We start from the raw sequence: 27,678 nt of genomic DNA, 5'->3' as shown, positions 1-27,678 counted from the left end.
ACACAGCACTCCCCCAGCTCCCATTCAACTGTTCAGCTGCTTCTGCAGAGGTGCACGCTGCAGGACTCTGTTAGGGATCAAATCTTCTTCTTTATAGGACAGAAATAGGGTCTGCATTGTGTAGTCCAGAATAATATTAATAATGGGAAAACTGGACAAAAACTCACTGAAAAAAATGCACTTGCAAGGCAAAAGCAAAGCTTTAAATAAATAATTGGAAGAAAATCTGTAATACTGTTTCAAGAAGAAAATAACACATGAGCAGAGTCTGATGGCTATAAAGAAATAAAGGTAAGAATCACCTATTATCATAGATAGGCAAATAGGTGGATGTAATCCACATTAGATTTTTCAGCTTTTGAAGTGGACAGATTTGAGTCCTGGTTGCTTCTGGGAGCAATACGTAAGACTTGAAGGAATTTATTACAGAAGTTTAAAGTATATTCACTGATAACAGTTGAAACGCTCAAAATCCAATCCTGATAAAGACTGCACAAAATTTTCATTATTACTTAAGAGGGAGCAAGCTCTAACACCACAAAGTTCTGCAAAAATTGCTGGTTTACTCTTTAGGGGAAACAAAAAAAAAAAAGAGTTGAGGGATTTCGAAAGCCACAGTTCCAGGCATACAGAAAATTCTGCTCTCACTTAATCTAGCTCCTCCAGTCAGCCCAGCTGAAAGCAGGGGTTTAAAGAGCAAGTAACTGGTGGCAGAAAGCAATGAACCTGCCCAGGAAGAGATGGCCATTTCATGTCCTAAGATTTGCAGATTGCAAGCTTCCAATATAATAACAAGGAAACCAGGGCATCTTGAAGCTTTTCAGATGTTTTTCCCAAAAATCACAGTTGCAGAAATGACATGACATATGCAGCAATTTTCCAACAAATATCCCAAGGCCATACTATACCAAGTCTTTCTGGGGACAGCACAAGAACTCAGCCAAATTTAGTTATTACATTACTGCATGAGGGCCTGGAGAGGGTGGCCACCAAGGAAAAGACACTTACTGTGAGTCTTATTCCCATTCTTCACTGGAAGTGACTGTATGATTTGGGACCACAAACTTTTCAGAGCACTACACAAGAGGCTCTTCTAGGCAAAAGGCACACAGACTGCAGAAAACTGTCACTGGGTTGCAAGAAGAGAGAAAGCAATTTGTCATGGGAAGCTGATAAAACACAGCTATTCTAGTGCACTTTTTTTACATAATAGTTAGAGAGGTAACTCATCGAGGGTTTTCTGGTACCCATGAAAATCTCAGAAGTGCCTTGAGGTTTATGAAATATGGGAACCAGAAAACTGCAATCAGACTGGAAGTGAGCAAACGCTGCTTTTTCTTTACACAAGATGTGGAACTTGACTGAAACTCCAAGTGAGAGTTTGCATTCATCTCTCCCTACATACAAACCCTAATTAATAGCATGGTGAAAAGGCCTGATCAGCCCCCAAGAGTTCAACTGCTTAGCTCTGAACTGCACCACTGGGACCAGGGGCAGGCAGGAGCTGCAGCAAGAGGGCACACATCAAGAAAACCTGCCAGAGTGACAACAGTTAAGGACTAAGACTGTGCTTTTCAAAATAAAAGCCGCATTTAAAAAACCCTAATTTTACACTACCAAGCACAGAAACCATTTTCTCAGTGTTCTAATTAACTGGGCTCAGAAAAACATGGTATTTCATCTATCCTTTAAATAAGTCATATTGATTAAATACAAACAAACAAAACCAGATCTTAATCTGCTTTTCCTCCTCAGGGAAGCAAACTGCATGACTTTAATCACTGGCTGAAGGTCCAAGTCAAGAAAACAACATCATTACTGGAAGTCAAGATTCTAACTGTAATACCACCCCTATATCCCAGCTCTGATCACTGCCTTCTGTTTACCTAAACCAAGTTGACACCTTGCAGTTACCTCTGCACATTCTTCAGTTCTTGCCTAAGTTACCACAACAAAACATGACGATGTCTTGACGATTGTCCAGCACAAATACTCACCACACAGAAGTAGTGCCAGATGTATTTGGAAACCCCTTTACTTTTAAATGACTTTGGTTAATTAGCCTACAAGGAAAAGGCAAAAGGCCCTTCTGTGCATTCATTTGTTGTTTCCTTACAGCGACCTCAGAACTGAGGAGCTTGTTTCCTCTTGAAGGACATGGACCATTTAAATCTTTTCGACTTAGTCAAGTCTGGACAGACAAAACAGCTCCTGAGCGCCTGAATGATCACAGGAACACTGAGAATGCAGATGTAGCATAATCTGAAAATCGATATCCTCAAGCCATAAAACTGGCTACTAATCAACAGCTCAGCATTACTCTCTTCTCCACCCACACACCTCTGTGCCATCCTCCAGTCCCAGTGGAACAGCACGGCCGTACACCACAGAACACACCCAGGCACTGGGCATCCTCGAGCTGCTGCACTGGGGGGACACTTAAAAATGAAAGGCCTGCAAAGAATCCAAAAAATAACTGGATACAGATGCAGCAAAACAGAAGGAACAACCTTTGAAGAGAAGCTTTACACGTTTCCACCATTATATTTCAAGGACTTTAAAAAACTTCTCATCCATGCTAAAAGTAACAGTCTTTACAACAAGAAAGTTATAACATGAACAAGAACTGTGAAAACACTGTCCCTTGGACTTGTTAGTTACCAGGTAAATTTTTTCCATATAATGGATTTTATAAAGGGGAAATTATGTTCAGTTACCACAAATATAATGAAATAATTTAATAATAAACCAATTAGAAGCTAATGATGTAAATAAATATCTTAGTGAATTCCTATATTTAGTTTTGCTTCTGTTTAAGCAAATTCTATTATTAAAACAAGAGGCCACAGTAAGTTTAAAAAGCATGCTGCATGTCTATGACATCAATTCTAGCTGGGAACTTAAGTATTACTTTTGTTGGTATGACACAACAAATGATTGATGAGAACAAAACCTCTTATTAAATTTGCCCCAGGTTATCCGACACCCGTTCAGCAACTTTTAAGAATGAAGTGTGTGGCCAGGTTTCAGGTTGACAGTAAGCAGAAGCCCATCATAACATCAGAAGTAATACCTTTAATGGCATAGTCAGGCTATCACAAATTAAGTAATTAGCAGGAAAAAACAGCTTCTCTCATCATATTATTCTAGCTGATGTACCTCAAAGCAGCAGCAGAAAGCTTACTGTTCCTAATTTTACAAAAAGTTTAGCTCTCTGGCATCTGTTACTATTACAAAACAAATAATCCTCTTACACCTGCTGACAACTGCAAGAAGTACCTTGGATTTGTGGCCAACAGACACTACTTGGAATTTCAGTAGTACTTTTTACTAACATAAAATGGTCACTCTCTAGAAACCAATTTATTCAAACATTCTGAGTGATTGATTCCAATATCCACCCTTCATCCTCAGTGCACAGACCAGAACTGAATGCACCTTTCAATGAAATACCCAGGCTCAAATTGTGAAATATGTTGCTGCAATGACAGTAATTGAGGCTTCTCTTTCTCCCTCTCTTCTCACTCCTCACATTAAAAAAAAAGAATTCCACAGCTCAAAAAAAAAGTTTCTATAGATTTGGAACAAACGGTGAAAATGACAGCAGAAAAATGTTGGGGAACAAAAAAAGAAAAAGAACAGACTTCAGAGTACTTCAATTAAAAACTACTTCAGTGCAGAGCAGTCTGGAGAGCACCCAGAAAAGGGCTGAACAGCAGAATTGTGAAAGGGACTGTGGAAATGGGCTTCTCCATTTCAAATACAGAATGGTGCCACAAATGAAAGAAGATATGATGACTCTCCAACTTCTACTTTACAATTAAATGATTAATTTGAATGCTCATTAGTCTGTGGGTAGCAATGGGCACTGTAAGCACTTTACATGCAACTTGTTATGATCTGTGGCTACTCGTGCCTTGGCTTCCTCTACTCCTGAAACTCTTGCCAAAAGTCTTACAAATGACATTTTCTTCAAACAAAAATAAAACTACGGAAAAAAATATTAGGCTGTGGAAGTCTAGCACTCCCACAGAGCAAGAGCTTTAGTCAATACCACTGAAACACTGAATTCTACCTATCCAACCAAATCCTCCATACTTCACTCAAGGAAACTCAGATCAAACCCAGCGAGTGACCAGACAGCCAAATTTACCACACAGATCTTGCAAAGTATCAGGAAAGGGTGGTAATGGGACTGGCAAAGAAGGGAGGAGGCCACCTGCTATGGCTCCTTCCCACAGCAGCCACCCAGAATAACCCTTTGCCTTCCTCCGCTGACGCACAGTGACACCACCCATAGTTACATGAACGCAGCTCTGCATTTTAGCTTTAAAGTTCAGTAGGATGTGAAAACAAATCACAAAATGTAAGCAATAAAGGGGAAAAAAGGTATGTTTTGATATTTTCTCCCTTTGAAAGAGGGGAGGAACAGAAGTGCTCCTCCAGCCTGCAGAAATCTTGTCAAACTCTAGAAGCCTGAGATAGGCATAAAATCCTGAGTGTTTTGAGACATGTTAACCATGACAACAGAATTACCTGGGCAAGACCTTGCTGTTGTCCCATTCCCTTCCTCTGTTACTACATTAGAAGACCAAGGTATTAGGTTTGAAAATACAAATGGAGGAGCTCCAAATTAAAAAAAAAATATTCATCTGGTCATTTTCATGTCATCCACTCCGTATAGGAGGTTTAAAAGACATTTATATGGAAACATTTTTACAAATGTAAACTGAGCCTCAGATGTCCTTCATTCTCTATTAATGTATACACAGGCTATGGTTCTATTTATTTCCAAGTAACGCTGTTGACTGGAGCAACAACTGAATTTCATGCCAGAGAAAACCACAGGAAATAAAAATGGGTAAGAAAGAAGAATGCATTTGGAAAGCAAACTGGCAGCTATTGGAGTTGGAGATTTGCCAGGCCATCTATATATATTTATGCATATCAAAATAGGACAGGTTCAGGTACAAAACTCAAGAGGCCACAATTCTAATGTGATGCCTTCAAGAGTGGTGCAACAGTGGTACAGAAGCCTTCTTGACAGACTCTCATGCTGATTACAAACCCACAGCATTGCTCTCTCCCAGGTTTTCCCAACTATACTCAAACATACCTTGACCTTCATGTTTCCACATGTCCCTGGGTCAGATTCACAACTGATTTTTTCTTTGACTCTGACCTGTCTACAGTAATCTGAGCACCACTGCTCTTTCTTGGGAGTTTGAAGGGGTTTTAAGAGGAAAATTAACACTATCCTAAGCCAGTCTGGTTGATGTCCTTCCAGTCCTTTTTTTAGGAGGCTACATAAATTTCTGTTTAACATCCAGTAGAAGGCATTAAAAGCTCAATATATTAAGTTCTTTTACCAGGTAGCCTTTTTCGTAACATTAAGAGTAAAGAGTTTTCTGCACATGCCTTTTGGATCTTACAGACTATGATAAGCAAGGTGTACTGAACCCCACAGGAAAGGATGCTGCTTCCAGCACCACCTGCCACTGCAGTGGTTAGTGTGTTGCTCCAGAAGCAGAAGTACCAAATGCTGATTTCCCAAAAACCCACTGTCTAACCTCCTTCTCCCAGCAGGACGGACGAGCTATGCTGGCACTGTGGCAAACCCTGAATCACTGATGCACTGTTTGAACAAGCAGCACGTGTCAAACAAGACACACCATGGCTGAGTCTGCCTGCACTACCCTCAGCTGAGGCACAAACTTGGGTCTCTCTCCTCCGCTCAGCCGCCAATTTTCACAAGACTCATGAGAACACAATTATGCCTGAAACCCAAACCATCTGGTCAATCGCACACAGACTTGCAAGGAAGCAAATCAAAAGTGTAGGAGAGGTGAGAGAAAGAATAGCTGTTAAACAAATAGCTTAATCTCATCAGGAAACTCTACTTAAACATTGTCCCATTTATCTACATGGGTAATAAACGCCCAAGTCATAAAGTTACATTAAAATGGTGTTTGATGGCCCACCTTAAACACCACACTCAAAACATAACTGATGCTTAAATTAACCAAAAGTATGTGTTCTTAATATTGACGGGTTTTTCTCCCCCAGTTCTGGCAAGCAAACACAGACACTATGGACTTTCACAGAAACTCCACATACTTGTAACTATGGGACGCTAGAAAACTAATTAAATTAAATGTTAAGAAAATTCAGACCAAGCCCTCCCTTTTGTCACTAAAAAAACCCCAAATCCACAAGCACTCATGCCACTGTCCTCAAGACTTAACTTTCCTGAACCCACGTACTCCCAAATGGCAGCAGCTCTGCCCCTTGCTCTTAGAACACCATTTCTATTTTTAGTTCCACATAAGTGAGAAGCAGTAATAAAGCTATTAATCTTTCCACTCCTCCCTTACTTAAATTACAAAACTGAGGTGAGTCTCTAAGCTATGAACCATTAAACTCCTTAAAAAGGGACAATTCCTTACCCTTTAGAACTGTAACATTTAAACAAGAAGTTTTACTGTTATGTTGTATGAATCAAAAGAAGCCACACCATAGGCATTATCTGATAAAGCATTTGTGAAAAGATATAATGGAGGTATTTAAGAAGAAAATTAAGCATAACCTCCAGGTACTGCTGTCTTATTAAACCTCATAGACTTGCAATGTTCTACCTTTTAATGAGGACACTAAAAATTCCCTTCTCCTTTACAGAGAGTCAAGGAGATGGAATTTTTTTTATTCTGTCCAGGAAACAGAATCACCGAGTTGTCCAATTTGGTTCTACTTTGAGTTCGGCTGTGAGTGAAATGGTTCTGGTTTGATTTCAGCCTGCACTAATGAGGCTGATGATCCTCTCAGAGAGGTCTTAATTCCTCAATAGCTTTAGAACAACCGAGACAAAACTACTGAACTGTGAAGGTAAACCATTGGTATTTTTTTAGTATTATTCTCCATTCTGTTCTTTATATATTTTGTAACAGAAGGTGTAGCTGTTCATTGGGATAAAACTTTCCCTAAGCTCTCCACCATGATACTCATCTATTTCCTAAACTGCTACTTTACTTAAACGTTTATTACTTTATATTGTTCAACACCAAACAACTTCTGCATTGTGTTGGCTACTCATGCAGCTTAAGTACTTGTGAAGTTTTCTACAATTGTCTCTGTAGCTGACAAATTCAAATAGTAAAGATACAAAACTTTAGAGAAACCCCATTGCTGAGCTTGCACCAGAACCACTGGTCTCCTTACTTCTTTATGAACTACTTTTCAGTTTATCCTAATCCTTTGCTCTCACCCTAAGCTTCATTTTCTTCTCTAAAAGAATCTGGCAGAAGGCACTCTTCCAGTCTAAACAACATCAACCAGTTAAGGAAGCAGTAAGAAAAGATGAAGAAGTCTACTTCAGTAACTTTCACATACTAAAGCCCTATCCTGCACAGGACTGCTCTTTTGAATTGAGGCCACAAGCAGTAGTTAAAAAATACACTACAGCTGGTGCTGCCATCAAAAGATGCATTTCCTTCCTCTTTCTCTTGCTGTTTGTATGTACCTTCTCTCACCACACCCACAGAAGGAACTGGGTTAGGGACTATGTCTTCTATCCCATCCAGCAAAAAAAGGGGTGGATGGGTACTTTTAGCATGGGCCAGAGCTGGCTGTGATCCAGATCACCACACATCATTAAATATCAGTGCTAGGATGAGTCTGAAAGGCTGGGACTGGCTTTCTTCTGTGGCACTCCCTGCTCAAAATGCTTTGTGGAGGGAAAGGAAAAATACAGAACAGCCTCATAGACAGAATCTCTCGGTGGTGTCATGGAACATTTTTGGGAATGCAAACATATTAGCCGTATTTATTTCAGTAAGTGCACACACAAGTGGCTGGACTATTATCTGAGCCGTGCTGGCTGCAAGAGCAGTGCAATTCCATGCCTGTGCAATCATGCATTTGACATGTCATCCTCGGCATCAGAGTTTACATCCCACTGACACAAACACAAGCAGATTACATATCTTGGAGCTGTACTTTGGCTCAGCTCACACGGGGGAGTTACACCACTAAGTTTATATTCCATAAAGGATTTACAAACCACCCTGTCTAATTAAGGTTGCACAACTCTTCTATTTTTCAGCACTTGCCAAACTAACCTTTGGCAAGACTTTTCTGTCCCTCTTACACACAACAAAAAGGGAAAGTGATTTATTCTGTTAATCTGTTTGAGCCTCATTCTAAAAATGTAATTTCCCAGAAAAAAACTTCAGAGAAAATAAGTTTTCTTCTCCACATTAAAAATTCAATTTTTTTTCCTCCAGCTTTCTTAAAAATCTCTAAAACTTCCAGGCTTTAGTACAGTTACATTAAAAGAGAGTGAGAAATTGCATCTTTGACATAAAAGCATAATCTCTGACACATTCTAATACACATGATGACACTGTTCAAGTGCAAAAAAAATGTCACTGCAAAGAATTTGTGGACAAAGTATTTAACTCTCTGAGATTTTGCCTGTCCAAATCAGAGCTGGACAAATGCTTTCCTGTAATTATTTCACATGGTTCCTAAAAGCCTACCATCAAGGAAAAGAACAGGAAAAGGTAAAGAGAATAGAGATACATCTCTCAGGTATTCTTAGTCATATCCCTTCAGTAATGAAGGGAGAAGTAAGAAGACTAATGTGAATAGATATGCTAAAAACAAAGGCCCAGATGAACTGGGGGGGATAAAAACACATGCTAAAACCAGCAAATTCAGCCATAAGGAGGAATACAACCCAGAATTCCTAAAACTTTGTTTTCCTTTGGTTGTAAGCATATGAGCTAATTTAGAAGCATTCCAAAGCCTCTGCTGGACTTAAAATTATAAACCACACCTTTCTGTAGTGTGTACTGAGTACAGAGTATATGTACTCATCAATGATTTCACCTTTACTATGCTTTGGGAGGCTTTCAATAGTTCTTGCATTATATACAGTAGGTGGAACAGCAACAGATACTAACCTCCTCTAAAAAAAAGAAACAAACAAACTAACAAAAATGAAAAGGACTTAAATAGCAACAAACAACAAAAAAATAGTGTGTGCTTTTAGTCTAAGCTTTGTGCCAGGAGGCAGCTTTCTGGAAAAAAACCCAACTCAAAGAATATTTAATTATCTAATCTTTTGGAATGACCCTTTACAGTGAAATGATACAATAGAAAAATGAATTGCAAGCTTGACCGCTTTTGACACATTAGATTTCATTTGCTGGCATTAGATGAACTACAAAGAAGTATGGTAACTATTACCTAGGTCCTCAAAAGGAGATACAGGGACTTCCTGATGTGATTTCTCATGCCATTAGAAAAGGACAAGGGTCTTTGTACAGCGCTCTTTACAGACACATCACACGCACCCAGAAGTTGACACCAAGTTCAGTGCACACCTTCCCTCCTCTTACGCAAAGCTGCAGTGGGCCTTTGCTCTGGGGCCATGCTGGAAACAGCTCCAATGTCCCCAGCTCATTCAACTCTGACCTTTCTTATCCAGACAGCTCAAAAGGTAAACACAAACTTCCTCTTACAAGCAGCAAAGCAAATGCAAAGATTCCTGCTTGATCCCAGCATAACCTACACGTCAGGGAAAGCTTCATTTGAGTCAGAGATTGCCTAGAAACTCAACACACACCCACAGCATAAACCAAAAGTTTATGTGCGGTACACTGCCACCCAAATCTACTGAGTCACATGAGGTATTTCTGCACATTCTGAGAAAACGTTAAGAACAATTTTCCTTCTCCATTTCACACACTGCCTGACCTCAAAAACAGAAGTTGTATCCCCGTGCCTCTCCCTGCTCAGTCCCCAGAGTAGTGACCAGACCCAAAAGCAAAATACTGCCAGTGAAAAATCACACTGTAGGAACTGAGGAGAGTAGAACCAATGGCAGGGTTAGAGGCACAGCTAGGTCTCCTGAAATAACACTGCCTGCCTTATATGGGACAAAAAATTCACTCTATCTCATCTGCTGTCCTTCAGCTTCTGCTGCACTTCCTGCCCGAGGAGAGGGGCCAACCTGTCACGAGAAGAGCTCAGACAGCAAATGTTGTCTGCACCAAGGAAGTGTTGTCACAGCAACTTCACCTGTATCTTTTACAGCTCTGGAAGACAAAAATATTTGCATTCTTAGAAGATTAGAGGAATTAAGGGTGTTGACTGATAAAACGGAAACAAGATTTTGCATGAGGAGGAAATAAAAAGTATGACTGCTGCAAAAATTACAGAGTGGTCACATCCTAATCGCATATATCAATCAGCCAATAAAAGCTAAATCACTTGGGAAGAGAAGAGAAGGGGACAATTAAAAATCAAAAATCTCAATCTCAGCTTTTCTTTACTTGGCTGAACAGATAAGGAAAGAGAAATTCTCCTTACTTGACAAAACCTGACAATTCCTACACTCTTTAAAATTAGTCACCATCCTGGCTGACACAGAACAGTAACACCACAGGATTGGTTCACTTTTAATTAAACACTGCATCATTATACCACTAAGCATAGTCACAGCACTAGGAGTTTTTAGTGTGTGGCAACAGGTGTACAGATAGGCTCCATCTCCCTCCCATCTACTGCACTACTTAGTGCTATCTGGTGTACTCATATATTAAATGACGAATTATAGTATGGGGGAAAAAGACACTTGCCAACAAAGGATCAAGCATTCTTCAGTTTGCATTTTTTAGAATGCATCTTCCAACAAATGCAGGAAAATATTTAGAAGTATTATTCAAAGGTGCCTTTCAAATCACACTAATATGCAGGTTCCAAGTGCCCTGGCTGAACAGCTCCTACAAGAGCAATGCATTTATAAAAAAAGCCTTAAAAAGGAGATTTAGAAGAGTTATAAGAAGACCTTTCTGAAATCACCAAAAAATAAAATAACATTGCTAGACTGTCTGTACACTCTTCATAAAAAGATACTCGGTTTTCATTTTCATAAGAAATCCTATGGAGCTCAAGAGAACAACAGAGATCTTTATCATACTCTGCCCTTTAAAAATCAAAGTAAACCAATTATGCACAAGTTCTCTCTCATACTTGCATCTTAAGAAGAAAAAGATTAGGGAGAGGACAGCGACCTTTACAATTGCTCTTCCCAGTCCTTTATTTTGCCTGTCCAGTCATATGCTATCTCTTTACATAATAGCAAGTGCATCTGCAAACAGAAACACCTACATTTATCAAAAAGCACAGATTAGAGCTACTGACATAGACACAGATCAGGTAATTTCTGTAATAAATCCTCTATGGTCCTAACAAAAACCCCCAGGTTTAGACAGGGTGAGGAAGAGAAGGGCAGACATAGTTCAGGAGTTCTTCCTCGGCTCTTCCAGCTATACTCAATAAAATATACCAGCAATTATGCAACAGCAGCAAAGCCCTGAAGGATAAGCTAGCACTCACCATATTCTCTCCATTTGGTGTCGAGCTTTCTCCTACACATTAAACACAAATTACAGGAGCAAAAAAAATCCGTTCTGCATCTATTTTGCAGGCTGAGTTTAAGTCCCTAATTACAAATGATTTATGTCACTTCTTACCCAAGAGATGACCCAAGCTTTGAAAGGGAAAAAATAAATAAAGAACTAAAACATACTTGCAACACAACTGAAGCAGACCACTCCCTCCAATTAAAAGACAAACTTATTTATCTGGGTACCCTCTTAAAGATGAGCAAACCAACACAAGAACTCTTCCCCGACTACTCTGCTACTCAAAAGAAAATACTTTAATCTCTTCAATGAACCCATGCATACCTACTATCTTGTACTTTTGCAAAGATAGAACATACTGAAGCCTACCTTTGACTTAGTTTTTTGGAATTTAACACAGAAGAATTCCGGAGCAATGTCTCTTTCAGATGCACCACTGCAAGTCTCGGACACCAACTCTAATAAAGCAGTATTTCAGTTCTGAGTTAGTTATGTCACACTGTATAAAAAACAGGGGACTAGTGGCAGTTTTTTCTAAAATCATTAATCTGAAAAAAGACACACAGATTACCCTGTCTGCATATGTTGAAGCCAGAACACCTTCCAGGTTTGTTCTGCAAGCAGTAGTAAGCACTGATGAGGTTAAAGAAAGGACAAAGAAATAAGCTGCTCTTGCTAATTCACAGCTTTCAGTTTAAAACACGTTAACACCTTCATGTCAAATAAAATGCACGTAAACTAAACTTTCATACAAGCATTTGCTCAAAATCCTCCCCAAAAGCCATGCTTCATAGTGAAAAGCAAAAAGAAGGGCCTCCTTACCCGTACGCGACCCCATAAAACACTTCTGCATAGCAGTTTGTAAATACTTCAAACAAATACACTAAGACATTTCAAGACTGTAAAACAAATGTTTTCAAATTGTCAAGGTACATCAGCAACACCACCCAACAGACGCTTCAGGAAGATTCTAGGATATGCAGATCATGCTAAGACCACCTTCCAAGCAATAGGCAAAAGAAACCACACAGTTCTGCAGTCAGCAGTAAAACTACCCTGAGGAAATGGCTTTCAAAAATTGCCATGGGACAATGAATTTTAACCAGCACGTTCAGTACACACAGTGAATCCTCGGGGTCATGAGCTGCGTGACTTTAACAACACCATTACATCCATAAACTTTCCCATTTCCAATTAATATTACACAAGACACCTTGAAAGTCAATCCTTCCTTCTGGAAGGCCTTTGCGCTTTACGACATGAAGCGGACTTTTACAAGTGTACCTGCCACTGCAAACACTATGTGGACTTCTTTTAATGAGCAAACATATAAAAAGGTTTTTAAACAGCGTATCTGGAGAAGCTTGAGCTGTACCAGGCAAGGCAGTTTTGAAGCAGTGCAACGTTGCGACAGTTCTAGCCCGACAGACCAGAGTCTAGCTCGCTGCTGCTGCTGCCACCATCTCCTTAGGAAGAATGGGAAGCTCACCTAGAGTATCCACAGAACCTCTGTGCATCTCGGAAAGGCGCACGACAGGGTACCCAAAGCCACACTGGCACTGAGGCGTCAGCTCTCGTTGCCTAACAAGACTCCGTCTGGGTCAACACTGACTTTCTGACTAATCAGGAGTCTGACCAGACTCCAGAGCTGCGTGCTGCCATTCCTTGTTTTTCTTGTTTACACAAGACCTGCAGATGCAGCCTGGGCAGAAGAGAAGGAAAGAATTTTAGGAGGGCTGCTCATACTTTGCACTCAGTAGATTCATTTCTTCCCTTTCCAAAGCACATACAAAGAACTGATGGCTGTGTTTTGCACAAAGTGCAGCAGCCAGGATGAAAATCAGTGCATTCGAGGACAAGACCAGAGCCTTCCTTAATAATTCAGTTCAGTCCATCACCTTGATGAGCCTATGAATACTAAACAAGCAAAAACAAGTTCAGTAATAACCACAAAGCAAGCATGCAGAGGGAAAACCCCTACAGATACTGTAATTAGCTCTGCTAACAGTAAATGAAGAGTCATACAGTTGAGAAATATCCCGTATCACTACTTGAATGGAAAAGGCTCCCTCTGTTTCCCTCCGTTCTGAAACGGCAGAAAAGACAGTCACTGCTGCAAGGAATAGAAGACCTACTCTTCTGACAAGAGCTTCGTGTCAAACTTCTCAGCCTTGTCTCCTAATATTTCTAAGGGGAGATGATTCAGAGATGTATTCGCTTAATGTAAGAAAAGTTTAGTTCTACCAGCTACATGCACAGTACGAACCACCACTCCTTTGAAGAGATGTATCTTTTTCATGTAACACTAAAATAACATGATCAAGATACTAAGGAGAAGTCATATTTTCCATTTTACTAGGATAAAATAGTGACTGCAAAACACTTGAAACATGTAAGTTTCTAGCTATGATTTAAAAAAATGTTTCAGTACACAGCATCTCAACCCAGAAACACATCTGTGTAAGACACCTGAAAGAAGAACATCCTGCATGTGTACTACATTCGGATAGTCCCCTATACATTCCCTTATGAAAACAGTCTTTCAACATATTAGTACGTTTTAAATTAATAAGACATTCTTACCTGTGTATCTTGCCCACCAGCCCCAGGAAGCCACCATAGCTAAAAGCCATTTAAATAACACTCCTTCGATATACCAGAAGCTTTTACTGTCCAATATTCGGAGAGGCTGCAGCACAATTAAATACAAGACGTAGGACGGAATAGCAACCAGGTTATTGGCGACCATAAAAGCGAACCTGAGGAGTGCTTTCAGGCAGGTATAGCCCACCCTCTGGGCCTGCTCTAGAGTCACGGCCATGCTCTTCGCAGCGGAGGGCGCGGGACCGTCCTGCGGGCAGAGAGAGAACAAGGTGGCACAGGCAGCGCTCCCCGAGGGAGCGGGTGTCCGCGGGCCCGGCCCGCTCCCGCCTCGGCCGGGACTCACCGGGCAGGCACGACCCCAGCCCCAGGGCACCAAGGCTCCGGCCGCCGCCGCCTCCGTGCCCGGGCTCGGCGAGACCCCAGCCCGCACCCCCGGCGCGGCACCCACGCGTGCTCCTGGCCGCCCTCCATCTCCCCCTCCCCGAAAAGGCGGCGGGCGCTACGGCGGCTGCCGGCGGCCTCTCCCCGGCCCCGGCGCGGCTGACAGGAGCCCGGGCCCGCGGGGCGGGGAGGCAGCGGGCGGCGGCGGCCCGGCCGCGGGACTCACCTCCGGCGGGGCGGCGGGCGGCGGCGGAAGCGGCGGGGCTGGGGGAGCTGGGCCCGGCGGCGGCGGTCTCGGCTGGCGGCGGCGGCTGGCGGCGGCTCATGGACCCGGAGGTGGCTGGCCCGGCCGCGGCAGCGCTGCTCGCCCTGCGGCTCCCTGCGGAGGGAGAGAGGGGGGCGGGCGGCGTGAGCGCGGGGGAGGCGGGAGCGCCGGGCCGGGCGGGCGGGCAGGCGCAGACCGCGGGTTCACCTCGGTTCTCCCGCGCCGGCGGTCGGGGCCTGGCACGCTTTGCTCTCCCTTCCCCTCCCCTCTCTTATCCGTCCCCTCCCTGCCGGTTCGGCTCGGCGCTCCGCGGGCGGAACCGCGCCGAGCCCCGGCCTCGCAAGGGCGGGCGGTGCCGCGGGCGGGGGGAGGACCCTGCACCTGCCCGGGGCGGGGGTTCGTACCTCGGCACCGCCGCCGCCTCCGAGTGCCCGGCGCGGGTTCATGCCGGGCGCTGGGGCCGCGCTCCCCGCCCCCGCCGCGTCCGCCGTGACCGCCCGGCAGCGGGGCTGGCGCTGCAGCGAGCGCCGCCCCCGCCGGGCAGCGCGCAGCCCCCCGCACCCTCCCGCCCTCACACAGACAGACAGACAGACAGACAGACACGCAGAGAGCCTGGGACGGATGGCGGAGCGCAGCCGCCCCCGCCGCAGCGCATCCCGGGCCGGCCCGCGGAGACCCGGAGGGGGCACGGGCAGGGGCTGCCCCCAGCGCTTCTGCGCCCGTCCCGGAGCCGGGCCGGGAGACAGCGGGACGAGCGGGGGAACAGCCTGAAGCTATGTCAGGGGGGTTTAGGATGGATAGTAGGAAAAGGTTCTTCACGCAGAGCGTGGCTGGACACTGAACAGGCTCCTCAGGGCAGTGGTCACAGCACCAAGCCTGGCAGACCTCGAGAAGCGTGTGGACAATGCTCTCGGGCACATGGTGTGACTCTTGGGGGTGCCCTGTGCAGGGTTCGATGAGCGCTGTGCATCCCCTGTAACTGTGGTGCTGTGACCGGGGAGCAGCACGGCTCGGCCCCACGACTCGCCCTTGTTTTTTGGTTAAAGGCTGGCGATCGGGAAGGTAGAAGAGAATGCGGCCACAGGTTCCCTCAGCACCACCAGAAAGACCCTTTGGGCCCAGACAGCAACAGTGCATTTTGCCTTGTCCTTGTAGTAGTAAGTTCCTTGTGCGTGCTTTTTATAGATCAACTTCTCCAATTTTCTTCCTTCTCTCTCGTCCCTCCCCAGCAGCCACAAACATCATCCACCTGCAAACCAATTCTGCAATGGTCTCCAACCTACAGAGACACCTGACCTCAGCACAGAAGCAGCTGAGGGCAGAGACTTTGCAGCCCCATCCAGAGAACCTGCACCTTTACAAATCCACTGCAGGGTGAGGAATTCTTGCCTTCTGTGTAACTGCGTTGTCCCTTGTGGCAGTACAGGACTGCTGCCTCTTGTCTGCTCGCTGTGCCTTCCCACACAGGTTTCTCTGTAAGCCCTGAGGTGGCGGTGGAGAAGCACTGCCAGAGCCCCCCAGCCCTCCCTGGCCTGAGCAGGCTGCTCCCTCAGCTCACCTGAACTGCTAAAACACTCACTCTGAGCCGAATGGCTTTGCCAGTGATCTTAACTCTGCTTGCACTCCTAAGGAAGAGCAGCAGCTGAAACCACCTTAACAAGATGTGCTAGAAGGTCTTTTGAGCTGAAAAAAAGAAAAAAAAAGTTCAAATTGTAATACGTGGACTGAAAAACATATCAGTTTCACATACTAACCATGCCCTGTGTAAATCTACCGTTTCCTAGACAATGAGGCTTCAGAAATGACTGTGCCATCAACAAAATTAAATCCCAACCTCCATTCCAGGAAGCAAACAAAGCTGTTATTGCAGATAAATTTAATTTGAGAACTTTAAAATGCAAACAACCAAATAATACCATCATGTTCTATCTGAGCAAAACAAAACAACACTAAACTTCTGACCTTTTTGCCAAAAAGGACACATCTTGCATAAGTGTTTCCGAGTTTGGGTGTTTTTTTGCCTGTGCTATTTTTATTCCTAGGTTAAATCTGAAAGTTGTTCTCAGTAATCATTGTGCAGCTTGAGCTGTTCTGAAGTGCTACCAGCGTCAGTAGAACTTGAGTTTTATGTTGGTTTGGGTTTTTTTTCCATATACCTCATGCAAACAACTCTGGGTATATGCTTGAAGTTATTCTCAGCAAAATTTTGCTCCAAAATTCTCAGATGGAAAAAGAACAATTGTTAGGCCATAATTAAGGATACATTTTTATTTTTTTACATCCAACAGCAAAATAAAGCTTAGTTTATGTATCATTCCAAGATTAAAAAACACTAATTATAATGAATTTTTAGAAAATTTTATGTATCTTAATTTTATTCACACTGCAGAGTTTGGAAGTGAAAATTTCAAATTTTCACTATTCTGACTGTTCTGAAATCTGATGCATCCAGTGAGGGACTGCAGAAATGATGTTAGACAAGTAATGAATTAGGCAATTTATTCTGCAGAAAGGAGTTGCACATGGGGAAGCAGCCGTACAAAGCATTCATTCTTTGTCAGTGACTGCCTTAGAGCTTAGGAAGCTGTGGTTTAGCATTCTGCTGAATGAGCTCCTAGCAAAGACCCACCCCTATTCATCATTTCCTGGTCTTCCTGTGGGTAACCCAGGTCCTAGGAAGTGTGCACAATGAAATAACCCTACTCCTCTTGACAAGCCAGCTGTGCCACCCTGAGGAATCCTTTCTAGTACTAAGTTACATGTGTGCCATTGCTGCAAACAAAAAGAAGGCGACAACTCGAAGCAGCAGTTTTTATTAGGCCAATAATTCTGAAGCCCAGAAGTATCACAGGTGATTTTTTGTTTTGATTTTAAGAAAATAATTTCCAATTTCTGGAAGACATTCCTCAATCTCTGAGCTTCATCAGCTTTCTATATTGTTTGTCTTTTTACTACTACAAATGCAAAAAAAAAAGGGGAAAGCATTAATATAAGCAGCTCTCACTTTATGGCCTTCTTAGTAATTTTTCTAAAGGTTACATGTTTTTTGACTGAATACCTCCCCTGTAACTTCCTCTTCTCAGCCTCACAGAGATACTGACAGGGATGTCACTATTGATCATCCTAAAGATACATTTTAATGTGCTTACTAACTGGTAGCTACAGATAAGAATATTGGTAAAATCAGGTGATTAACCAATGTCAATGATTGCTGGAGCAGATAAATAAATATTGGATTTGTGTCCCACTTACCTTCCCAAAAACCTACAGACCAAAAACACAGAAGAAGGTTAGGCTTATTCCTGCCAGTAAGAAGGGAAAACACGTTAGAGGTATGAATGTGTCATGGTAATAAACAAACATTTGTTATATTTGGCTGCTTTAACGAGTTATCCTAGAGAGTGCCCAGGTTACTGCATAGGCTGGATCTGAACGCTGGATCCGCCTGCACGGTTCCAATCACGTGCCAGTCATAAACTCCTGGAAAGCTTTTGAGGAAGGTAACGTTTCTCATGCCTGGGTGCACTTCCAGAAGTGACAGAGCCGCTGTCATTGTCATGCCCTGCCCTTCAGTGGCACACCTTTGCATGCCAGCTTTGCCGTAGCATTAGAGCTGCCTGCGCGCGTAGCTGCGAGGAGGAAATGCGGCACAGACATCCAAGCAGTCCTGGAGTCACAGCCATAGTGGAATCCAGGCTTGGAGCTGGGAACACCAGCTAGCTGAAGGATTGGTTTCTGGAGTCAGGAGTTGTGGAATGCTTTTGAACCTCAGTCTGGGTCAAAGATTGGCAAATCAAAAGCTGCTCATCGCATTCAATCAGCTCTCCCTGCTTGCTTTCGTTGTAGCAAACTGAAGCTGCAGGTGCCATATGGTTGGAGAAAAAAGGGTTAGGAGGATGCACTCGTGTGCTGATGACAGGAAAAACAAAATGGCCTTTACAAATCATAATCTCTGTCATACAAATACCAAGGACAAGAAAATAAATTTTCTGAGAAATCTCAGAAATTTTACAGAGCAGAAAACAACTACTGCTTCCAGCCTCTCAGAAAAAACAACTGGCTCCTTAGGGAATTACATAAAATTTTATTTTTTAAAAAAGAGCATGATAGAAAACATGAAAGTAGACTAAACTGCCATGAGGAACTACAAAGATAGGAATGTGCAGAGCACAGGCTGCTGGAACGTGCATAATATGAAATAGGGAATTTCATACTCAGGGGAGCATAAATACAGACAGCATCTCAAATGAATTAAGTAGTTAGCATTGGATTTGGAAAAGTCACAGTTTACAGAAGCATCAAGAACCTATGTCTTCTATTATCTGCAATAAAGAAAGGGGAAAAAAGATAACCAAAACAAAATGGAGGAAATTTTAGGATCTGAAAAAAAATTACATTTAATCTTCAATTCTGAGCTGCTTTACAGTGTCAGATACCCCTGTGTGAAGGATTTTTGAGTTACTGTCTTGAGAATATTTAACATTTCCATTACAACAGTTAAACCTTCCAAAATACTCTGTAACAGTAGCTTCTACTGCAACCTCTCTAAGAGAGGCAAAATCACTTCCATTCTCCAAGTAAATTCTTAAATTGAAAGGACAGTATCAGTAACTCCATTTCCACCAGCCGCACCTGAGGAGGAACTGTGCTTGTCCAAGTCCCTCGAACTTCAGTGAAAAGCTGATCCCATGTTCTTTCCTGTAGTCATCCCACAGCAGACACACTTTTAAAAAGATCTATTTTCAGTAATCTTTCAGACACATGAGTTCCTTTTGAAGGCTCACCTTCATTTATCACACACAAAATGTAAAACCCAGGCCACTTGCCTTTTGTCATTTCTCTCGAGGAAGTAAATGTTATCAGCCTATTTGACCTTTTGGTCAAAGATGCTTTTATTTGCACTTCAGTTCTTTTAAGGACACTTCAGGGTAACATGAAGCAGAAGTTAAAAAAGGAAGTAAATTGTGGCATTGACTTTAACACTTGTCACATTCCTGAATTTATGTAAAAAGGCTTTAACTGAGCTGACGCTGAATCTCAGCCCCCTGACAAGTTCCCTTGCCTTGCCTGCACCTCCAGATCCCTTCACCAAGATCAGCCAGCACAGCCTTGCCAGTTCCCTTGGCTCTAGCACACAGAGTTGTAATTTTTGCCTGTTTTCTCTAATATTTAAACCCTTGGATGAAAGGCTAAGTTTTTCATGTAAGAAAAAGTTATAGGCACCAGAGCAAATGTCACAAGCATGACCAAAAATTTCAGGCTTACGATAAATGCCCCCTTTTCTTCTCCCTTCTATTAGCTTGAGTTGACATCAGATCTTACACAGTGCTTGTTTAACAAGAGTCCAGGATGACAAGTTAAGGTCTTGAGTTGTTTCAGGGCCATTTTTTTATCACTAGTGTAAGAGAGACTAAACAAAATGTATTTTTTTCCTGAGTGAATAAAAAGTAGCATTAAAGTAGCAGCATTTGACCTGAAATGGATTTTAGTTGTTGTTGCTGTTTGTTTTTAATCAGGGATCAGTAAACATGATGCAAGTTGGATTGTTACATAGCTCATTAAGACAATATTTCATTCCAAAATTTTTGTAAGCCTAAATGAGACCAAGTAAAGATTTTATAACCAGGCATTATTGCATGTGTAATTTTGCCCAAGGGCATTTTATACAGTTAACACAGACAGAAGAAGAAACTCTGGCTCCAGTGAGGCAACTCCAGTGCAATGCTTGTAGCTCTATCCAAGGTAAACTAAAAAATGAAGTTTGACACACAGCTTCTGGGGTGTCCTCAGAGCAAACCAAGGCGCAGCCAAGGAGGCCGTGCCACATGGAAGACACAGCTACACAAAATCAGGATACAAAAAATATCACTGTCCAAAAATACTGGGGAAGAGAGAACACAGCTCATGTCTAATGTTGAGGCTGGCTGTGGTCCCATCACTCCAACCACTAAGTCCTGCATCAAATTGGGCCTTTATGCAGAGACATTGTCAGGAATGTGTACTGCATCCTCCCTGCTCTGCATTTCAGATGAAGCTCATCCGGTGGATTGCTGCTGCTCAATTTAATTGGCCAGCACGGATGTGCTTTCTCTATGGGAAAGTATTTTTGTCCCATTTGATACCTAAGTTTTATTTATCATGTGCTTCCCAATTGTTTGCTGACTCCAAGGTGGTGTCAAAATAGATTTGCTGGCTATGGTGGTCACATAAAAAGTGATAGTTCATAAACTTTTTCAGGTGGAGATTATGTTCTGATATTTAGATGTACTCTATTATTCAGGATTTTTCAAGAGTTTAACTATTTTTGGCTGCATTTATTTCCTTTGTGGCACAAGAGCAGTGTGACAACCAGCATCTGTACTACTACCACCACAAAGAACCTAAAGAGACTCTAAGTATAAGCTACCGAGGGGGACAAAGCCGTATGATGCTTCGGTGCAGGCCATCTTGATCTCCCAAAAGAGTTTGGGTACATTAATAGCTGAATGTACTTATTCTTTTTACAGCATAACAGAAACATCAAGGAATTTTGGAGCTGGTTAGGAACAGTACAGTCATCGTGTTAGTGACCTTCACCATTTGTAAGACAGGCAAAACCCAGAATATATCACATTTGAACAACTTGCCAGCTAGTCAAGAGTAGCAGAAGGTGAGGCAGATGTAGCCATCGCTCCCTTTCTTCTACCAGCTGTATGCAAATTTCATAATTCTTCACTTAGGCAGAGCTTGTTAACCTTCACACAACGCCACTCTTGGGTTTTCCTTTTCGATCTGTTTTACATAAGATGTACACATCACATTTATAGTTTTTGGGGTTACTCTTGGTCCAGCATGTGAGGAATACAAGGCCTCTTACTCCAGCTACATGTTCTGTAACTCATATACAGACTGGGTACAGTTACTCATAATGTATTTCACAGCTGGCCAAATCCATATAATCTTAAAAACCAGAGAGGTTGTTCCTGCTATTACAATGCCTTTTCATACCGTAATAAAGTCTCCATACCAACCCCTGTAATTGTGAGCTGAATAATTCAGGTGTTTTCAGGTGTCTGATTTCTCCTTAAGGCTCAACTGAAGTCTGTGACAGAGGCCTCTTATTAAAGATGGGTAACAGCTGGAGCACAATGCAACCAGGTGGTCAGTGAGGAACGCTTCCAGTTCCTGCTCTATGGAGGGTGTTTCTGCCCTGCTCCAGGTGTAACTCAGTGGGCAGCTGACATAGAGCACAGCAAAGCTGGGTTCTCATCTCAGTTACATGGCTGTTCTTTTCAGCCCCTTGACTCTATTGTCACCAAGGTAGTGTTTGAGCTGAGGGTTTGCTTTTGATTTTTGTGGCATCTTGCTTTGTGTTGGCTTGTTGGCTTTTTTGAAAGAAAGGAGCTCTAGACTTACTCCAACTAATTAATCTTTAACCTCTTTGTTAGCTTGGTTATGAGATCTTTTATGCATAATATCAATTCGATCCCATTTACAGAATCTTATTACTTCAGGCAACGATAACATGCTGATTATATATAAGCATGCACTTTGCAAGATTTTTTCTGTAAGCCCATTAAGTTTGCATAAGAAACCATGGTACAAACACAGAGATGAAGCCAACCCATCTTTAGGCAGATGGGACTCCTAACATTTTCTAGTTATCACACTGTTTTGTGATTAGCCATTTTAAAAACATATATATAGAAAAAAACAGGAATTTGGCTGCCCTAAATTAATCTCTAATATTTTTCTCCATCTGTACTGGCAAACTAAACACTACACTGTATGGTCCTGATTATAAAGTTCATATGCTGCAATAAAGATCAGATGAAGCTCTTATTTTCTTTCAAGTTCACTTCAAGTCAACATTTACCAGACTGACCTACTTGGGTTTTGTAAACTCTTAACACCAAGTCAGCGTTTGTAGATCAAACCATAAATACAAGAGAACTAAATAAATACTTATCACTGTTATTAAATGTGATTATCACTCTTAAATCCCCAGTGAACAGCTTCTTACAAAACTGAAGAGTTATTCACACTACTTTATCCTTCTTATGTTTGTTGAATTCTGTATCGTTACAATCTAAAATTAATATTGATGTTTCAGGAAAGTGGTGATTTTCGAGTTGAAAAAGAAAGTAAAGAGTCCAATGTAACATGACAGCTGCCTTTGTGGGGGACTCTGTCCATGTGCTGAATTCCAGTGATTTCAAACAGCACTGGTTAAAGTGCAAAGATCCATCCTATTTGAGCTGACTGAAGACCTGGAGACAAACTAATCAGGTATGATCCAAGGTCCACTGTGCATTTCCAGGAAGCAGGTATTGTAAAATAAATACCATCATTGAAATCTGATCAGGACAGAGATCTATTTAAAAACTCATCTTCTCTCCCCCAGTTTAGCACAGCATGCAACCTCCTTCTCATATGATGCCATATGCAGCTTTGCAACTGTTTTGCTGAGCTTCCTCAAGACTATGTTTAACTTGGTTACCCAAAGGAGGTCATGAACACATCCGTGTTGCAAGCTGCTTATACAGTTTTTGCACAAGCTCAAGCTGACTGAAGAAATAATGCAACACTGGGAAATCCAAAAGGAGAAGTCACGCCATGATTTGCATTCAAGGCACCCACATCTTCTGCAGCCTCACTACCTGGCTGAAAAACACTGTTGCTGTTTCTCTGCTGAATGTAGAGTAGTGATGTCCACTGTTAACAGCAATTAATCATTTCTTTGGGAAAACTCCAGTTAAAGATACTGTTGGCACTGGTTAATGAGTAATCATTAATTAAGGTAGACGACACGATCAGTTAGGCATTAAAAGGTATCCTGTGTGGAATTCTTTCATCCAGGGAAAGACATAGAATCACAGAATGGCTTTGATGGGAAGGGACCTTAAAGATCATTTAGTCCAACCCGTCTGCTCTGTGCAGGGACACCTTCCACTAGACCACATTGCTCAAAGCCCCATCCCACCTGGCCTTGAACACTGCCAGGGATGGGGCATCCACAGCTTCTCTGGGCAACAGTGCCTCACCACTGCCACAGTAAAGCAGAAATTTACTCCTAATATCTAATCTAAACCTACTCTGAGTTTGAATCCATTCTCTCTTGTCCTGTCAGTACCTGCCCTTGTAAAAAGTCCATCCCTTTCCATCTTTCAGATACTGCAAGGGCACAATTAGGTTTTAACTGAAGCCCTCTTTTTTCCATAGATGCAGGAGAAGGTTGAATTCCAGATACATCTTATCTGTAGTTTCACATGAAGTTTATCATCCTGAGCCAGGGGCAGGCCCAATGTGCTCAGGAGAGGAAGAGAGGAGGCACCATGCCCTGTCCCATGACTGGCATCAGCAATAAAGCCCCTTCCCATCCACCCCTCAGCAAATCTAAACCACTTTATCCTGGTTTACACCAGCCAACAGCACAGACTTAGGCAACAGTCATCAGTCAAAGGGGAATTTTCATCTAGATGACAGTAATGCTGCCATATATTTTTTACCACAGACATCCAAGACCAGTTTCCTTAAGTCTGTGCCACAGCACAAACATCTTTGTAAGGGACATTTACTCCCTATTTTCATGTCATGCAGTCAAGTGCTACCCAAAAGTTCCATAGGCTGGCATGTGCAGTAAGATCTGGAAATTGTTCTTCCTGAAATACCACAATTGTTTATCATTAGTGCTATTGATGCATTTCAACTTAATAAAATGTTGTGAAATCCATTACACCATTGTTAACTGTGGCTAAGAAAAGCAATCCTAATGGCATGGATGAATCCAGCCAGACCACAAGGGATTACATAGTTTGATTTGTTCAGCCTAGGTCTCATAACAAAAAGGCAGAAGGAAACTAAAGTAAGGTTTCAAAACTATAGAGTTTCCTAATGATAGCTGTAACTGTAATACTGATTTTGTAATACTATGTATTTAGAAAAAAAAATATTGAACAAAGTAAAAACACAACAGAAACTCCCTTTGTCAAACAGAAGTGATGCAAGTGGAAGATAAAAACCCTTCCAATCATCTGTTCAACTCTTATGCCTTTTTCTCCATCTAGAAATATCAGCAGTCCCAGTTTCACTGAGCTCCTCTGGAGCCATACACCTCCTTGTTCATCCAGTGTGGCCCAGGCTGAGGCTGATTGACCTACCAGTGTTTTATGCCTCATCTCACTCTGTCTGAAATGCAAGTTTCTCTAAGGTCCCAGTTTTCACCTCCCTGCTCTACAGCCCCAAGATTTCCAATGGAAGCTGGAGGCTCTGAGCAGGACACTCACCATGTTGTTCAGGTGGGGATCCACCCCTGTCTTGGGTTGAAAAATGTAACCAAAAATGTGTATTATATTTTCATCTGTTGAAACCGGTTGGGAGATATTGTTCTTTATCTCTTGTAACTCTAGGGAGGAAGAGGGCAGATGCCTTCTGTTAATGGGACACCTGATAACACCAGATAAGGCAGAGCCTTCTTATCTCTTCCTCCACCCATCCTTCTCCGAGGGACATCACCTGTGGATGGGCCATTTAAGGCCTCTCACATGACTGATAACAATACCTCATTCCATCGTGAGATGCTCCACCCAGTGGGAGGAGCCAAAGCCTTTCCACCGAGATAAAACCTGCAATCCCAAACACCAATTTAGCTGATTTTCTGCTGAATTCTTGGAGGAGGACCAGACCCATCTCACCAGCACTGGACCCTTTTTTCTACAGGATCATCTCTACTCCACAAAACAACATCTGTTACTCCAGGAAGATTTATTTGGACTGCTTCCAACACCCTGACAACAGGGTGTCAGCTCGTATCTCTGACTCTGTCAGGGTTTTCTAGGACTTTTGTTTGTTTGCTTGGTTTTTTTTTTTTTGTACTACTGTATTTGTATTTTTTTTAATATTGCTAGTAAACAACTGTTATTCCTATTCCCATGTTTTTGCCTGAAAGCTCCTAATTGCAAAATTGTAATAATTTGGAGAAAGGGGGGTTTTACATTCTGCATTCCAAGGGAAACTTCAGTTTTCCCTGACAGATACCTGTCTTTTCAAACCAAGACAATCCCCAGCTTTGGGGGCTGAAAAATTGCATTAAATGCAGTTTTGAGATTAATAAATGAAGTCTCATTATTGGTAGAACTCAGATCTTTCCACTTGCTTCCACTTACAATTGTCAGGACTGAAAGACATCACTGGAAGGCACTATAATTAGATTTGGAGGTGAGGAGGAAGGAGAAGACAGAACAGGCTGATGTGCTGAAGTTCTGAGAAATTATCAAACAAGATGTGTCTTGTGTTAATGCTGAATGATACATCACAGCAAATTCAGTATCATAGAACCATAACTGCTTATCACAGTCAGCTGTGAGAATGGTGTACTGACTTAATTGAGGTCAAGAATTAATTGCATGTCTTTCAGATAACATTTCTAAATGGCAGGTTCTGTCTAAAGAGAAGACTTTAATTCAAACCTTTTAGGCCAAACATTTACAGAGAAGCAGAAAGTCCCAGTCAGTGCAAGAATGTGAAAAAATAAGTAAAATGTTATCTTGTCATAAAATGTGTCTTGATTGGCAAACTGTAAGTATGGATCAAAGCAGTAATATGCTGGAGAAAAAGCTAGATACAGAAGAGCGTGGGCTTGAGTATTTAACCTACTGTTTAATGTGCTCTTCTCTGTACTTGTGTATTCCAAGGAATTTGCCTCCCAAACCCAGCCTTGCATCCTCTTTTCCTAATTTCCTTTTCATAATTAGTGATGACTGACTGAGTTAGATTCTTACCAAGGCAAAGCTACCAAAGATGAACACAAAAATAAGCAACAGTTGAAGAACAAATTATGTTGCATTTGTGACAGCTTGTTAGTAAGGGTTCTCAGGCTTGACTGGTGAAGAAACAGGACATACCACAGGGTTGTACTTGAATTCCAGACTATCTGAGACATGAGCATCTCCAGGAGTATCTACCATGCTCACTGATAAAGTCTTTTCCTGAAGGCAGGGAGGAATGGAAGCAGAGACTTGACACCTTCTAGTTCCACACCAGCTATTGCTGTCTCAAGTTGGGGTGGAGGCCAGTAATTTGGAGTATGTAAATTATATTGCACATTCCACTCCCTACAACACACACTCCTATTGTGGTAACTTCTGTCTCCAAGTGGAGGTAATATAGCAGTTGTTACATTCCTTAAATATTGATCATCTTTCCCCTAAGGATGTGGTACACATGAAAAAACAAACAACACCCCTAGCCAACCAGCCCCAAACCTAAACCAACATCAGTCATTAGATGAGTGCACAAAAACATTCCCTGGGCTCCCCTCTCCTAGACGGCAGCAGCCGCAGCTAGGACTGTGAGCAAACATAAATGACACGTGTCCAAATCTACAGCAGAGAGGCTCACATTCCAGGTGAGGGATCTCTGCCATTCATTATGCTGCCAGACACCTTCACACTTGCTCCTGGCCACTAAGTTTTCCCTGTGAAAGGTGAGCAAGGAAGGCAGCAGCCCTGACCCATGGCCAGGAAGAGGCTGCCACTGACTGTAAAGCAGCCAGGGTGATGTGTACTGCTGCCCCACCACACACAGGCACAGCACTGCCCAGCTCATTCTGCTCCTCATCCTCTCTGACAGAAACTCACAAGCATCACAACTTTTGCAAAGATAACTTCAGGGAGTTACAGAAAGGATCACTAGGTACATTTGGAAGGACTGGGTGCAAGCACTGCCGTGCAGGATGACCTGTTAGAAGCTGTGGATTATGTCTTGAGGAAATGGATGAAAAAGTGCAAGCTAGCAGCTGAATGAAGACAGAGCTGAGTAGAATCCACTTGTGAATTTGCAGAATCAAAGCAATAGATTGCAGGGAAAAAAGTTGATCATGATTGCTCAGATACACTATGTAATACACTCTGAAGATGCCTTAACCATTGCAGAAAGTCAGGAAGAGTTGCAAATCACTGCTGTAACCAACACACCCAGGAGCAGTCATTCTTCACCAGAGCAATATTTGCCAGAGGCCTT

The 27,678-nt window shown here is 42.4% G+C and overlaps 1 protein-coding gene and 1 long non-coding RNA gene across 4 annotated transcripts in view; one reads left to right on the top strand and one right to left on the bottom strand.

Annotated features, from left to right (window-relative positions):
• LPGAT1 (lysophosphatidylglycerol acyltransferase 1) overlaps positions 1 to 15,202 on the bottom strand; it is a 59,135-nt gene extending 43,933 nt beyond the window's left edge. The window contains exons 1-3 of one of the 3 annotated variants that reach the window (XM_063390706.1): positions 15,084 to 15,202; positions 14,641 to 14,793; positions 14,013 to 14,280 (exon numbers count right to left, since the gene is read on the bottom strand). In XM_063390706.1, coding sequence (XP_063246776.1) covers positions 14,013 to 14,250 — 238 coding nt within the window. In that variant the 5' untranslated portion in view covers positions 14,251 to 14,280; positions 14,641 to 14,793; positions 15,084 to 15,202. Of the gene's footprint in view, positions 1 to 12,918; positions 13,132 to 14,012; positions 14,281 to 14,640; positions 14,794 to 14,886; positions 15,044 to 15,083 lie in introns of those variants that run through there. The other 2 variants (XM_063390707.1, XM_063390708.1) reach the window with 2 other exon arrangements.
• A 113-nt stretch (positions 15,203 to 15,315) lies between these two features.
• Positions 15,316 to 26,295, top strand: LOC134547121 (uncharacterized). The gene is made up of 3 exons (XR_010079384.1): positions 15,316 to 16,053; positions 22,772 to 22,947; positions 23,063 to 26,295. It is a non-coding gene; the product is annotated as an uncharacterized LOC134547121 (long non-coding RNA).
• The last annotated feature ends 1,383 nt before the right edge of the window (positions 26,296 to 27,678 follow it).

Source organism: Prinia subflava, chromosome 2 (assembly GCF_021018805.1).
Source record: "Prinia subflava isolate CZ2003 ecotype Zambia chromosome 2, Cam_Psub_1.2, whole genome shotgun sequence".
NCBI classification, from domain to species: Eukaryota; Metazoa; Chordata; class Aves; order Passeriformes; family Cisticolidae; genus Prinia; species Prinia subflava.
Note: the sequence above shows the minus strand (reverse complement) of the source record. Positions and strands in the feature narration are given on the sequence as shown.